The 12862-nt window shown below is 35.7% G+C and overlaps 1 protein-coding gene across 6 annotated transcripts in view; it reads right to left on the bottom strand.

Moving 5' to 3' along the window:
- LOC121874138 (aftiphilin-like) overlaps positions 1-12862 on the bottom strand; it is a 41754-nt gene that overhangs the window by 7741 nt on the left and 21151 nt on the right. For 3 of the 6 annotated variants that reach the window (XM_042378102.1, XM_042378101.1, XM_042378100.1), the window contains 3 exons: positions 11715-11786; positions 9956-10022; positions 5149-5232 (listed from right to left, as the gene is read on the bottom strand). In XM_042378102.1, coding sequence (XP_042234036.1) covers positions 5149-5232; positions 9956-10022; positions 11715-11786 — 223 coding nt within the window. The remainder of the gene's footprint in view (positions 1-5148; positions 5233-9955; positions 10023-11714; positions 11787-12862) is intronic. The other 3 variants (XM_042378104.1, XM_042378105.1, XM_042378106.1) reach the window with 3 other exon arrangements.

Below are 12862 nucleotides of genomic sequence, written 5' to 3' on the forward strand. Positions count from 1 at the left end.
AGAGTGAACATGTGTTTAGTGCACTTGGCGATTTGTTGCAAGTTGAACAATGAAGGATCTTGAAGAGCAACGTGTTTGCGTGAAATTGTTTCAAATTGTGAAAAACTTTTAAGGAGACTTTTCAATGTTGCAACAGGCTTATGGGGAGGATTGTTTGAGCTGTACGCAATGGCACGTGTGGTACCAGCGTTTCGAAATGGTAAGAACATCCACCGAAGACGATCCCAAATCTGGACATCAGAGTCGCTCAAATGTAGAGGCGATGTTGATTGTCTTTTTTGATTGGAAGGGCGTCGTTCACCATGAGTTTGTTCCACGTGGTCAGATAGTCAATAAAGAGTTTTACTTGGAGGTCCTGAAGCGTTTGAGGGAGGCAGTGCGAAGGAAGAGGCCTGAGGCGTGGACTTTTTGGCGAAGCACGAGACGACAATCGTCCCCCAGCCGCCCTACTCTCCGGATTTGTCCCCTGCGGACTTTTTTTTTCCAAAAGTTGAAATCCACCCTGAAAGGTCGCCGATTCCAAACGATAGAAGAAAATTCGCTACGGGACCTGCACACCATCCCTCAAAACCCGTTCCAGAACTGGAAAAAAACGTTGGGAGCGGTGTATCAACAGTGGAGGGGAGTACTTTAAAAGAGACAAGTCTGATTAAGTTGTAAGTAAAGCAATAAATTTGTTTTTTAAAAAGTTCGGTTTCTTTTTGGACAGACCTCGTACAAGTGGGTGGTCACGATGGAGCTTAGTCCAATATTTGAGTCAATGATGACCTCCACACCTGAAGGAAACTAATTGCTGATTTAATTCTCGAAATAAATTAACAACTGCCTGTACGGAGAAAACTAAAGATAAAGCAATTGTTTTCTTACCATGAAACAGGACAAACAAAAGCATACATATGTGGAAAAGAAGGAACTGGAGCATACTTAGGTGGAAAAGAAGAAACTGGAACATACTTAGGTGGAAAAGAAGGAACTGGAGCATACTTAGGTGGAAAAGAAAGAACTGGAGCATAATTAGGTGGAAAATAAGGAACTGGAGCATGCTTAGGTGGAAAAGAAAGAACTGGAGCATACATAGGTGGAAAAGAAGGAACTGGAGCATACATAGGTGGAAAAGAAGGAACTGGAGCATACTTAGGTGGAAAAGAAAGAACTGGAGCATACATATGTGGAAAAAGGGGAACTGGAGCATACATATGTGGAAATGAAGGAACTGGAGCATACAGAGAGAGGCAGGAAGAAACAAACACAGCCTAGAGATAAAGAAGCATAGAGAACACACAATCAAGAGGAGCATAAACAGAAAGGATGGTAGGAAACAGGAGCATACGCAAGAAGGCAATGGAAGTACAGTACTGTATACACAAGAGATGTGAAAGAAGAAACAAGACACACACAAGCAAGAAAAAAGATGGAAGCATAGTAGTACCAACAGTCAAAAAGAAAAGTCAAGCATACACAAGCAGGAAAGAAGAAAGAAGCAGAGCATACACAAGCAGGAAAGAAGAAAGAAGCAGAGCATACATAAGCAGGAAAGAAGAAAGAAGCAGAGCAGACACAAGCAGGAAAGAAGCAGAGCAGACACAAGCAGGAAAGAAGCAGAGCATACACAAGCAGGAAAGAAGCAGAGCATGCACAGGCAGGAAAGAAGAAAGCAAAAGAAAGCAATATATAAGTAGGCAAGAAAATAGTGGATGGAATAAAATAGGAAAAGACTATGTTTCAAAGTTAAACAACAACAAAGGAAAAAAAAAACACAGAAAGGACAACCAAGAGAGGGTTTTCTTTAAGGAGCCTGATATAGCCCCTAACCAGCTTTAGGAGGAAGCTATGGGGTCTTCATTAAGTTACCTTGACCTGTCATTTGCCACAAAGAGCACGTAACCTAACCTGGACAAATTGCAACTACAGTAAGTTATGTCTGTAGTGTAGGTGTATTTGTTTTGATAATCATTTAGTATATTGGAATTAGTACTGAAGCATAAACAAGAAGCAAAAACAAAATAAACATTGGAATTTCCACCAATATTTGTGAATTTTGCAAAATGAGTTTTTTCTTAGCTGGTTGAATGATGCCACTTTGTACTGTTTTATCACTAATGTGATAAACTTTAAGTAAACTGGTAACATGTATTTTCTTTTAAGTAGATATTGCCTGGATCACAAGTTTTTAAAGTACTGTAATACAGTAAGTACTCGTATAGCGTCGTCCTGCTTAACGTTGTTTTGGTTCTATGTCGCTAAACTTTAGAGACCAAAAACTCGCTTAACGTCCCGGTGATCTGATACTACGTCGTTTTGCGTCGCCAGACTACATTTTACAGTGCATCACCCTCTCTTGTCTGGCTGTGCTATGCTCTCTCGGCTTGGCACGGTCTCGGTGACTCACCACCCTCCTCCTCCTCCTCTGCTCCTGCCACACTACCCCCTCCTCTGCTTCTACCCACCACACACTCGCTCTACCACCTCCGCCCATCGGTGAGTACCAATACAAACTTAGTAGTTGTATATGTATGCACTATTTTCGATAGATATGGCAATGATTTTCTGTATGTGTAATGTATTTCATGGGGCAAAGGGAGGCTCAGGATTGTAACACTCATATTTTATCCACTTCTTATGGGGAAAATTGATCCGCTTAACGTTGTTTTGTATAACGTCACATTTTTAGGAACATAACCCCGACGTTAAGCAAGGACCCCCTGTATTACACTGTCCATTAAATAATTAGCTTAAACAGGTTTACTATAAAACACACAAATATAAACTATTGTTTTTAAATTACTTGTACGTTAGTTTATTTCAATAATGTATGAAAATTAATACATCATCAATATTACTGTATGTCAAGATGTAAAGCAAAGGTTTTATGTTTCATAGCTAAACCAGCATGAAAACTGAAAATGTTTTAACTTCTGTTGTCAAATACCTGCTACTAACATGCCCTGATGAGTAAAGTATTTGGGGACAATCTTTATTCAACATTCAGGATTTATATGATACAGTAATATCAGGAAGTATCATCGTTACAAATACATTTAATAAAGGTCAAATAAGAGTTAAATTATGAGTTCCACTGAGACCACCATTTACTATATTACAGCCCTTATAGAACATCAAATGTACACTAAAAGGCAGAGTGAAAAACTAAAACTTTAGCATTGAAAAGATTAATACATTACAGTACAGTATTGTATTTCAAATTCTTTTTCCTTCAAGAAGAAAACAGTGTAACCACTTCCATTAAAGCAATTTTTACTCAAAACAAATAATGTTATAGGCCTCACATGATCAATTCATCATCACCATTTACAGCCATTTTCCAAGCTTGTGGATTAGCCATGAATATTTAATGACGGCTCTCCCAGCTGCACGGTCTCTTATCAGATTCATATCTGATGTAATTTCTTACAACCTCTCCCTATGTCATTCTTGGCTTAACCCTGGCTCTCTCTCCCTCCACATTCAGCCTCATGTATCTCCTGACCCAACTGGTCTCCTCCATTCTCTCTACATGGCCGAGATCACTCAACTTAACAAATCCTCCCTAAAGTTCTAAATAACTAGCCACCCTCTTAGCTCTGAATCGTTTCTTATCTCTCAACATCATGATACACACTACTCACTACTGTCATTTCAACTCGCTTAAGCCTACACATGGGTTATCCTCTTTAAGTGTCCATGTTTCACTGCCATACTGTATCACACTTCTCATGCCGGTTAAATATGAATTTCCTTTCCTTGCTGAGCATAAAGTGTAGCCAGAGAAAGTGATAATCTTCAGGTGATGGAATCACTTATTTGTTAACAGTGGTATCTGTCATCACCACTTCATTCTACTGATAAATCTTGTTTACTCAGAATGTACAGTACCAAACATTACCAAAACCTAACGCACTGAAAAATACCGAAGTAAATCATATTTACTCTACTGTAAAAACATCTTTACAAGAGGCAGAAAGTGCAAGTGTAGGTATAAAAACCACATCAGACAGATTTGAGGTCTGGATGTGAACCTGTACAAGGTAGCCCAGGCTTTGGCTCTTGTAATGCAAGATAGACTACATCCAAAAACCAAAAATATCTGAAAATCAAAATGAAATTGACCTCTGACCTCAAGTTTTTTTTATAAAGAATCCTCAATCCTCATCCTGTACGCAGATGACATCATTACTTTAATCATTATTTTTTACCACCACTTTCCACACTTGCTTGGTTACCTGATGGCAGCACTCCATCACTTGAATGTTTATAACATTAGTTAAACAATATATATACAGCATCTATTATGAGTCTCTATGTACCATCCTGCTTGTAATACAAGTATGATGTGAATGAGGTGAAATTATCAAATAATAAAAAAAAAGATCAATACAGCCATCACTTGCCACTGTAAAACAAGAGAAAACAAAGGACTTATGTTGGCAATATTCTAGCAGCCCTTAAATATACTGTACACTTAAACAAAACTGAGGAATTCTGAAAGTACATTAGTCATACCCCCAGTTGTCTCACACAAACTTATCCGTTTCTACAATTCCTAACTATCATTTATTATTACAGTATTAAAACAATCTAAATTATACATAACATAGCTCAAGAGGACAAATATAAAGATGATGTTGAGAGCTTGTACAGTCTCTGCATACCTCATATACAGATAAATGGCATTCATATACTGTACAGTATATACATGTTATATACAGGTGTAAATAAATTGAAACAAACCTTCAAGACCCTAACCTGTACCATGAATAAACAAATAAATTCAGACAATATTCTAATAGATAATTATCTATCCCGTTAAAATAGTCCCTGAAAATAGAATTAAGAAGTTACTGCATTATAACTAGAATATTATCACAAACAGTTTCCAACTTTGGAAATATCATATGGTAATATTCAGGTCTTGGACACACAAAGCAAGGGATGTACATGTGCAATGCAACAACTATACTTTTTACATAAATGTGTGAGAATCAACATGTGCAGAATAAATCACAAAGCTTAAAATTATTCATACCATGCAAAAAATAATAACTCAAGATATAACACTGGAAAAATATGGTAATCAGCAAGCCATCTATAAAATTAAAATGTGCACATCATGCAGTGACATCTTGGGGTCTCAGGTACAGAATTACTCACTTGCGAGCAACGCGTTAGTTGCTCCTTTACCAATACTAGTGTTCGTTAAGAGAAGGTCCAAGCCAAATAATGATGAATTATATGCTGAAATATCCAAAAAGAATTACACCAGTAAGATGTAGTTATTCAAGATATCATAAACTGCTCCCTTTCATTATTTCATTTACACAACTACTGTATTACAAACACCCACATTCATTAGAACATTAGTGGATATGACTGCTTAACACTTCCCATAACCTTAAAGCAATAAAACCAAGGTAGAAGCATTCACAGTGCACCAAAGATGAGTCGCCCGTTACAATACTAGATGTGAGAGGAGTGGCAACAAGTGCAAGAATATATATATATATATATATATATATATATATATATATATATATATATATATATATATATATATATATATATATATATATATATATATATATATATATATATATATATATATATATATATATATATATATATATATATATATATATATATATATATATATATATACTGTATATATATTGTGATTTTTAACACTGTCTGGAAAGCTTGACAAATATTTTAAAATTTCATGCTAATTCTAGTATAATATATATATATATATATATATATATAAGAATGAGCCATATGTATGTAACATGTAGGTCAGGCCAAAGCTTATATTTAGTGATTAACTGGTACTGTACAATGAATATCCTTGTACCAAAAATGATTCAGGAGTTAACAGCAGACAAAATATGGTCAAGCTGATACAATATTACGATGTGAGTAAGTACAGTACCAGGTATTCTCATAACTTGGGAGTAACATTACAGGTCAGCATTATATAATTGTAATTTATAAATATTATATTAAGCTGTAATAAACAAAGGCAGTGATTAAGCTTAAAGTACAAGTGATAGCGAGTAAAATTTGATTCTATACAGTACATCCCTTAAACACAAGCATCAAACACTGCCTATGGTATTCTGCTGATCACAGAAAGATTACATGATATTCTATTATCCAAGTCATTGAGTTATGAATAATGGTTTAAAGTTACTTTCTTCTTTAACATGTACTGTAATGTACTGTACTGTACTTGTTTTCTTTCTTGGACTAAAATATCATTCATTCAAAAGTGATTAATTATATCAAGCTAAATTTACTGCACTGAACATTATCTTATTGTTTGTACAGGTATTACCTAATCTGTTTTACTGTTCCACAATGGAAGATTGATGTGTGAAATCTCATTTTATAACCGAGGATATGCAGAGTGATCTCAAGAAACTGTACCTTCACTACAACATCATCAGCCACCCCCACCCTTCTGTCAATGCATGCCATGGACAAGGTGTTTCACATGTTAACAGCTGGTAACACGGTCCTATTGATCAGCTCCATACCCAGTGAAGTAAGACTGAAGCAATACATTGGACTGGCTTGGTCTCTACTTCAAAAGTCATCGAGGTTTCCGGTTCACTGGGCTGCAACCTTAGAATAAATTTGCCCTGGTCTCAAACCACTTGGCCATCAACACAGGATGCATGCTTTGACCTCCACAGTTCCTGCACCCTTAAAACCCATCCAAGAAAGGAGGAACATTAGGTCTTTCACCTTCACTCAGCTATAAAATGAGATTTCATGTTCCAGTTCTCTATTCCTAGCATACAGGTAGTCAATGAGTGTCTCAAAAGATTCCAAACCAACAAAGAACAGCCAAGATGATGTTTATCAGGTGAAAATATCAATAGCACCCCAAATAGGAAGCACATACAGCAGAGAACAAACTAAGGCAAAGGTCAATATGCACACCAGGGTCAACTGTTCACCATTAATCTTCATTACTTATACATTCTTTGGCAACACAGACCAGTTTCAAGTTTCTCAGGGTATTGGGTTGAGGAAATGAAAGAGCGATCGTGTTCCTCTTCTCCAGTTTAACAGCTGTTCCCCACAAGTAACGTATTGTGAATCTTAACCCAGTGGGAATAGATCTCCTCATAAAGCATCAACAGTGATTACTAAAAATGGAGGATTGACCCTAAAATTTTATTTTTCAACCAAGTCTACATTGAGCAATTCCAAACATCCAATGTCTGTTGAAATCTCAAGCTACTGACTTGTGACTGGGATCTAAAGGTAAAATCAATTTGAAAATAAGATCATCCTTTGGTAAGAAAGTACAGTAAAGTATTGTAAAAAGGGAGAAGAGGTGAGAATTTTCTTCCAAACAAATCAGTTGCTCCCATCCTTTCATATGTTTGGTACCATCAGCTATAACTTCATAAAAAACAACAATAGATGCAGCTCGCCTAAGTATCCCAAAACGAAGAGGGATGAATACTGATTTGTTCGACCACGAGTCAGTTATAAGATGACATTTCAGGATCAATCTTTATTTATGACCTTACATCAGCATGTTCAGGAGTGCATATAATACAGTATTGAGATTTTTAAGAAAATTGTCAAGATCATAATTATGGCCAAAATGGTAAGCCATAGTCTTGATCTCACTGATTTTGTTTTAAACTCAATATACTATGTACTCCTGAACCTGCTAATTAAGGATCTGCTGTCTGCAATTTGATATCTTTATAATAACTTGTCCATATGACATCTCAAAAATTTTAATTACATTTCTAACGCTAATTATTCGCCGCCTATGGATTTTTCACTTTCAATCCTGCAAATCTGAAGCTTCATTGAGCCTGCTCTTCAAGTACCCATTGGACTAGACATTCATATTATTTTTTCAAAACTGGTTCACTAGGTAAGGAATTGATTTGCAGCATATTCACACAATGGTGTAACTTGCTATTAGAATTGTCAAGCCTCCTGACCGAAGTAGACACTGGCATGGGACATTCTAGTGTAGGTCACTCATTGAAAACCCAGAGACTTATGGCCTGTACAATATATCACTCAAACCAAACTACAGTATTAGTAAATGACTGAACTGTTTATAGAAGCAGTTATTTTACTTTGAGGACAAGTCTCAAAAAACTTTGGGTTGACAACGTTTAAACAGAAACATCTCATAATGATGGTTTGTTACAAGAGCCAAATGATCCAGAAAAGGGAGTACAGGTATCCCACTTGTGATATCATACTGGTGAGAAACAGGATTTTTGGGTTTTGTTGTCATGAAGACAAAGTATTGTTCACAGAAGACAATTAAAAAAGACTGGCAAAACACTATATTTCATCAGTGACGGCAATGTGAGAAATGTTAGGCTGCAAAGGAAGCTTCCACCAGATATGGGGTCTATTACTGGGTTTCTATTACTATTACAGTATAGTCTGCATTTACGCGGTCAATTGAGCCCGTGGAGGTCCGCGTAAAACGAGAAACGTGTAAACAAAATAACAGAACATATGGGATTTATTGAAATAGAGACTGGGCCGACTCCCAAACTCCACTTTTTCCGACACAATACGTACCTTGTAGTCAAAATAACATCTTAATTTTATGATGGTATACACACACAATTAATATTTAAGAGAAATATCAATAATATTAGGTTTTTTAACACTTACGTCAGTAGAAAAGATGGCTGGGCACACGGGGATGGGGGGTTGGTTCCGAGGCAGAGGGCAGATTATTGGCCTTCACCTGTATCACTTGTATCACTATCCACCACAGAGGCTTGCAGGGCCTCTTTGTCAAACCCCTCAAAGTCCATATCCTCACTATCACTGACTTGGGCCGGCTGTGGTGGGTGGCAGGTGAAGAACTTGGTAATGTTTTGATGACTGGGCGTCCTTGTGCGCACCCTGCCCGAGCCGCTTCCCGCGTAAATGATGAAATTTACCGCGTAATTAAAACATTTCATTCTGGCAAGGCACCACGTAAATGACCAAACGCGTAAACAAAAACCGCGTAAATCCAGACTATACCTTTTAATTTTGCTTTATTATATTAATATTACTCTAGTTATCATCTATAACTATTACTTGGTCATCTATTAATACCACTTTTGGTCACGAACAATACACAGCCAGTCACCACACTTGGAGCCTGCAGGGATTTGTAATGTGTTACAAACTAGCATGTTATGGTTGGGTTTTGTCATTCCTTGTTAAAGTAAACTCTTGAATAACACCAGCAATTCAGTAATTATGAGAAAATTTTGGACAACCTAAGAGTTAAAGAAACATCTCTGTAATAGAAAAGTAATAAACTATTATCTATTATTTTGCCTTCTGATTACTATTAATATTACAGCCAAAAATTTTTGATACAGTATTACTATTGCTTTAAAAGCCCTGTAATAATCATTACTTTTACCCCAGGTCTGGCTTCCACATCACACTAATAAAAGTATGGAGTATTGTACAGTAGGTACTGTAACAGGCTTCATAACTTATTTTTATTTAATATTTTAACAATTTAATATTTGTTGTCAAAAGACAAATAAAACAGAAAAAAAGGAATTCTGCTGTACAGTACTGACTGTACTTTACATAAAATCCAACTTTTGCTATGTAAGTATAAACTTCATCTACTATACTTGTACAGTACTGGCTTTATAAACAGTACTTGTATAAGATTTGTTGCACTTAGCTACTTGGGTATGCTAAATGTAAATTATGTTATCTAGTAGGCAGGCTCACTTCACCATATATATAAATGCTGTACTGTACATGGCCATACAATCGAATCAATTTCCATATACCGTATTTCAAATTTCCATCTTAACAAATATCCGGTTCACAAGCCATATTTAGACAATATAGTATGTGTATGACTTTTTAAAATGTCATGGCACTATCCCTTACATGAACTGTGCAAAGAAAAACAAATTTAAGTCAAGAAGAATGTTCTCACCTGGTACTTCCAGAGGATTGGTCAGACCACTAGACGTCCAGTCAAACTTGGCGGGAGGGATCTGTTCCTGAAAATCAATAATCCAATTTATGACAAATGTCTGAGAACACAGATAATCCCCACCAAGTACACAAGTTACATTCAGGAGTTTCCCAGGGTTGGCAAAGACTGAGCCAAGTAATTAAGATACTGGGTTTGGGAAGTGACCCCTGAGAGACATACACAACGTTGTATAATGTATGGCTCAGGGTTAAAAATATGTACAGGGTGTATGCTGTATCTAAAAAAAGTTTACTGTATGTATTGTATAAAAATACTGTACATACTATACAGTACTGTACACTTGTTCAGAAAACTTATAATAAAACAATATAATGGAGCAGTACCCCGATGCCAAATACCTGGCCCTGATGCTCTCCCTAGCAACACAAACATGTGTATGAAAGATTTTATTCCCTATAAGGACTTCCTACACAAATATGTGTAAGAACAATATATTTCCAAACATGTTTGCTTTATGAAGAGATCATAAGTGTAAGGGCAGAGACCATACCTGTAAGAGCAGGGCTTATCAGAGTAGGTATATGTCTGCTTCACATGTCCGGCAGCTGCCCTTCTCAGTTACCCTAAAGTATGAGCACTTACGATGTGTGGATGTAATGTGTGTGTTTATTTATACTATTTTACCTATTTTATTTTGCTTTAATGAACTGATTTATCCTCACACTTTATTTAAACTTATATTATAAAGAAAAATTTTGATGGCACAGTAATAAATAAAATATTCAAAATGTTATACATCACAATTTCTCAAATAAATATTTATTTTACAGAAAAGAAATATGTACAAACAGACCTGGATTTACAAAAGGGTTCTCTTCCTGAAAACCTTACATAAATAAATTTTTTTTGTAAATCAAAGCAATGTACTGTATATATATATATATTTTTTTTTTTTTTTAGGTTTAGCACCGGCACCAAAATAATTTAAATTACATTTACCAGTGATTTTGGATACGGGGGCACAATAAAATAAAATTATCTCGACTTGGTCAGTCGGTCACGTCTCTGTTATACTATTGGCAAGTACGGGTTATTGAACGTATCTGTACCTACACCAGTGTTGATCAAGTCTGGTCCTGAATGAACTCATCCTAATCTTGTGTAATTGGAACATGATTTAAAGCCATGATAAAAAAAAACAAGTTTTAAATCAAATTGATTTAAACCAGCCAACCCTGATTATTTTAGCATATTTTCACTATTGTTTATGAAAAAATTTGGACAGTGGACATTTTCCCCCTTGTAACTTCACTATATTCACTCAAATTGAAAAAAATTGCCTTTTTTTTGTAAATGAATTTTTAGTAGATATCAAATCCCCATAAATAAGGGTCTGCTTGTACAGTATATAATATTCTAGGTGACTTACCATAATTTCCTTTATTTTGGGAAAATGTTGTTTATATATTATTTTATAATTAATATTATATAGAGTTTTGAGCCATAGTGACTCGGTGAGCGGGGTGGGTGGCTACAGCTCGACTATAAGGGAGGTGGGTGCCGCCCCAGCCCTCTGAACCTGAGTGTTAGTGATGACTATAGCCAGGACAGCAACATAGTATATACAGTGCTGCACTGTGACATGAAGGATGAAAAAGCAAAGTGATAAAGGTGATTTAAAGTGGTTAGAGTAGGAAGAGGACCTGGGCGTGGTAGATGATAGCAACACAAACAAGCTGAAGTGAACAATACGAACCACTTGATAGACCTGATCCAGCGAACTTTCCTGCTGCTCTGGGCTAGAAATCTCCTTTGTGGCCGTGGAAACCTGCGGATACTTAAAACTAAATACCGTGGTTGGTATAACAGTGAAGGAAATATAAAACACTACAGTTAAATCCACAGCTGACGAGGGATTACTGCACAGTTTGCCAGATAACATTCTGAACATCACCTTTTTTTTCCAGTCACATACTGCCTTCCTTACAACACTTTCCCACACACCACAGCTCATCTACTCACTATATTCTTGACCTTTAACCATTACAAACAATCCTTCAATGTAACTTTCATAGTAGGCCTCTGAAAGCTACTGATGGCTGTTTTCAGATATCTGAGATCCACCAGAAGGAGCAATAACAAGTAGCCTTGTGGTATGTTCAATGTATACCCCCATGTCATGCCATGAACATAATAATAATAATAATAATAATAATAGTAGTAGTAGGAGTAATAATAATAATAATAATAATAATAATAATAATAATAATAATAATAATAATAGTAGTAGTAGTAGGAGTAATAATAATAATAATAATAATAATAATAATAATAATAATAATAATAATAACAATAATAATAATAATAGTAGTAGTAGTAGGAGTAATAATAATAATAATAATAATAATAATAATAATAACAATAATAATAATAAAAGTAGTACTGTACAGTAGTAGTAGTAGTAGTAATGATAATAATAATAATAATACAGTAATAATAATAATACAGTTATGAGAATACTTATAAAAATAATAATAATAACTAATAATAATTATAAACACTTGACAATTGTGTCCAAGTTTCAGATTCCTAGTTCAAAATGTTCCCGAGATATTGCCTTGACAAGCAAGGCAACAGAAAAGGAAGCAAACAAGTAAACAGAGCACCCAGCGAGCACCCCTCCTTTCAGAGCTCGTATCCTCGAGGCACACGAGGACAGAATGGGAAGGGGGTATTATAATCAACAAAAGACTGTACAGTAGATAGTAGATAATGAAGTGGGCAATGAGTTAGACATCAAGGGTTGAGGAAAGTGAAAGATGGGAAAAGTGAGGAATTTGAGATAGCAGGGTTCAATAATGGCCTTGAGCTCCTTCTATTTATCATGGCACTGGAGATACTATC

The sequence above is a fragment of the Homarus americanus genome, unplaced genomic scaffold (assembly GCF_018991925.1).
Source record: "Homarus americanus isolate GMGI-L3 unplaced genomic scaffold, GMGI_Hamer_2.0 scaffold49667, whole genome shotgun sequence".
Classification (NCBI taxonomy): Eukaryota; Metazoa; Arthropoda; class Malacostraca; order Decapoda; family Nephropidae; genus Homarus; species Homarus americanus.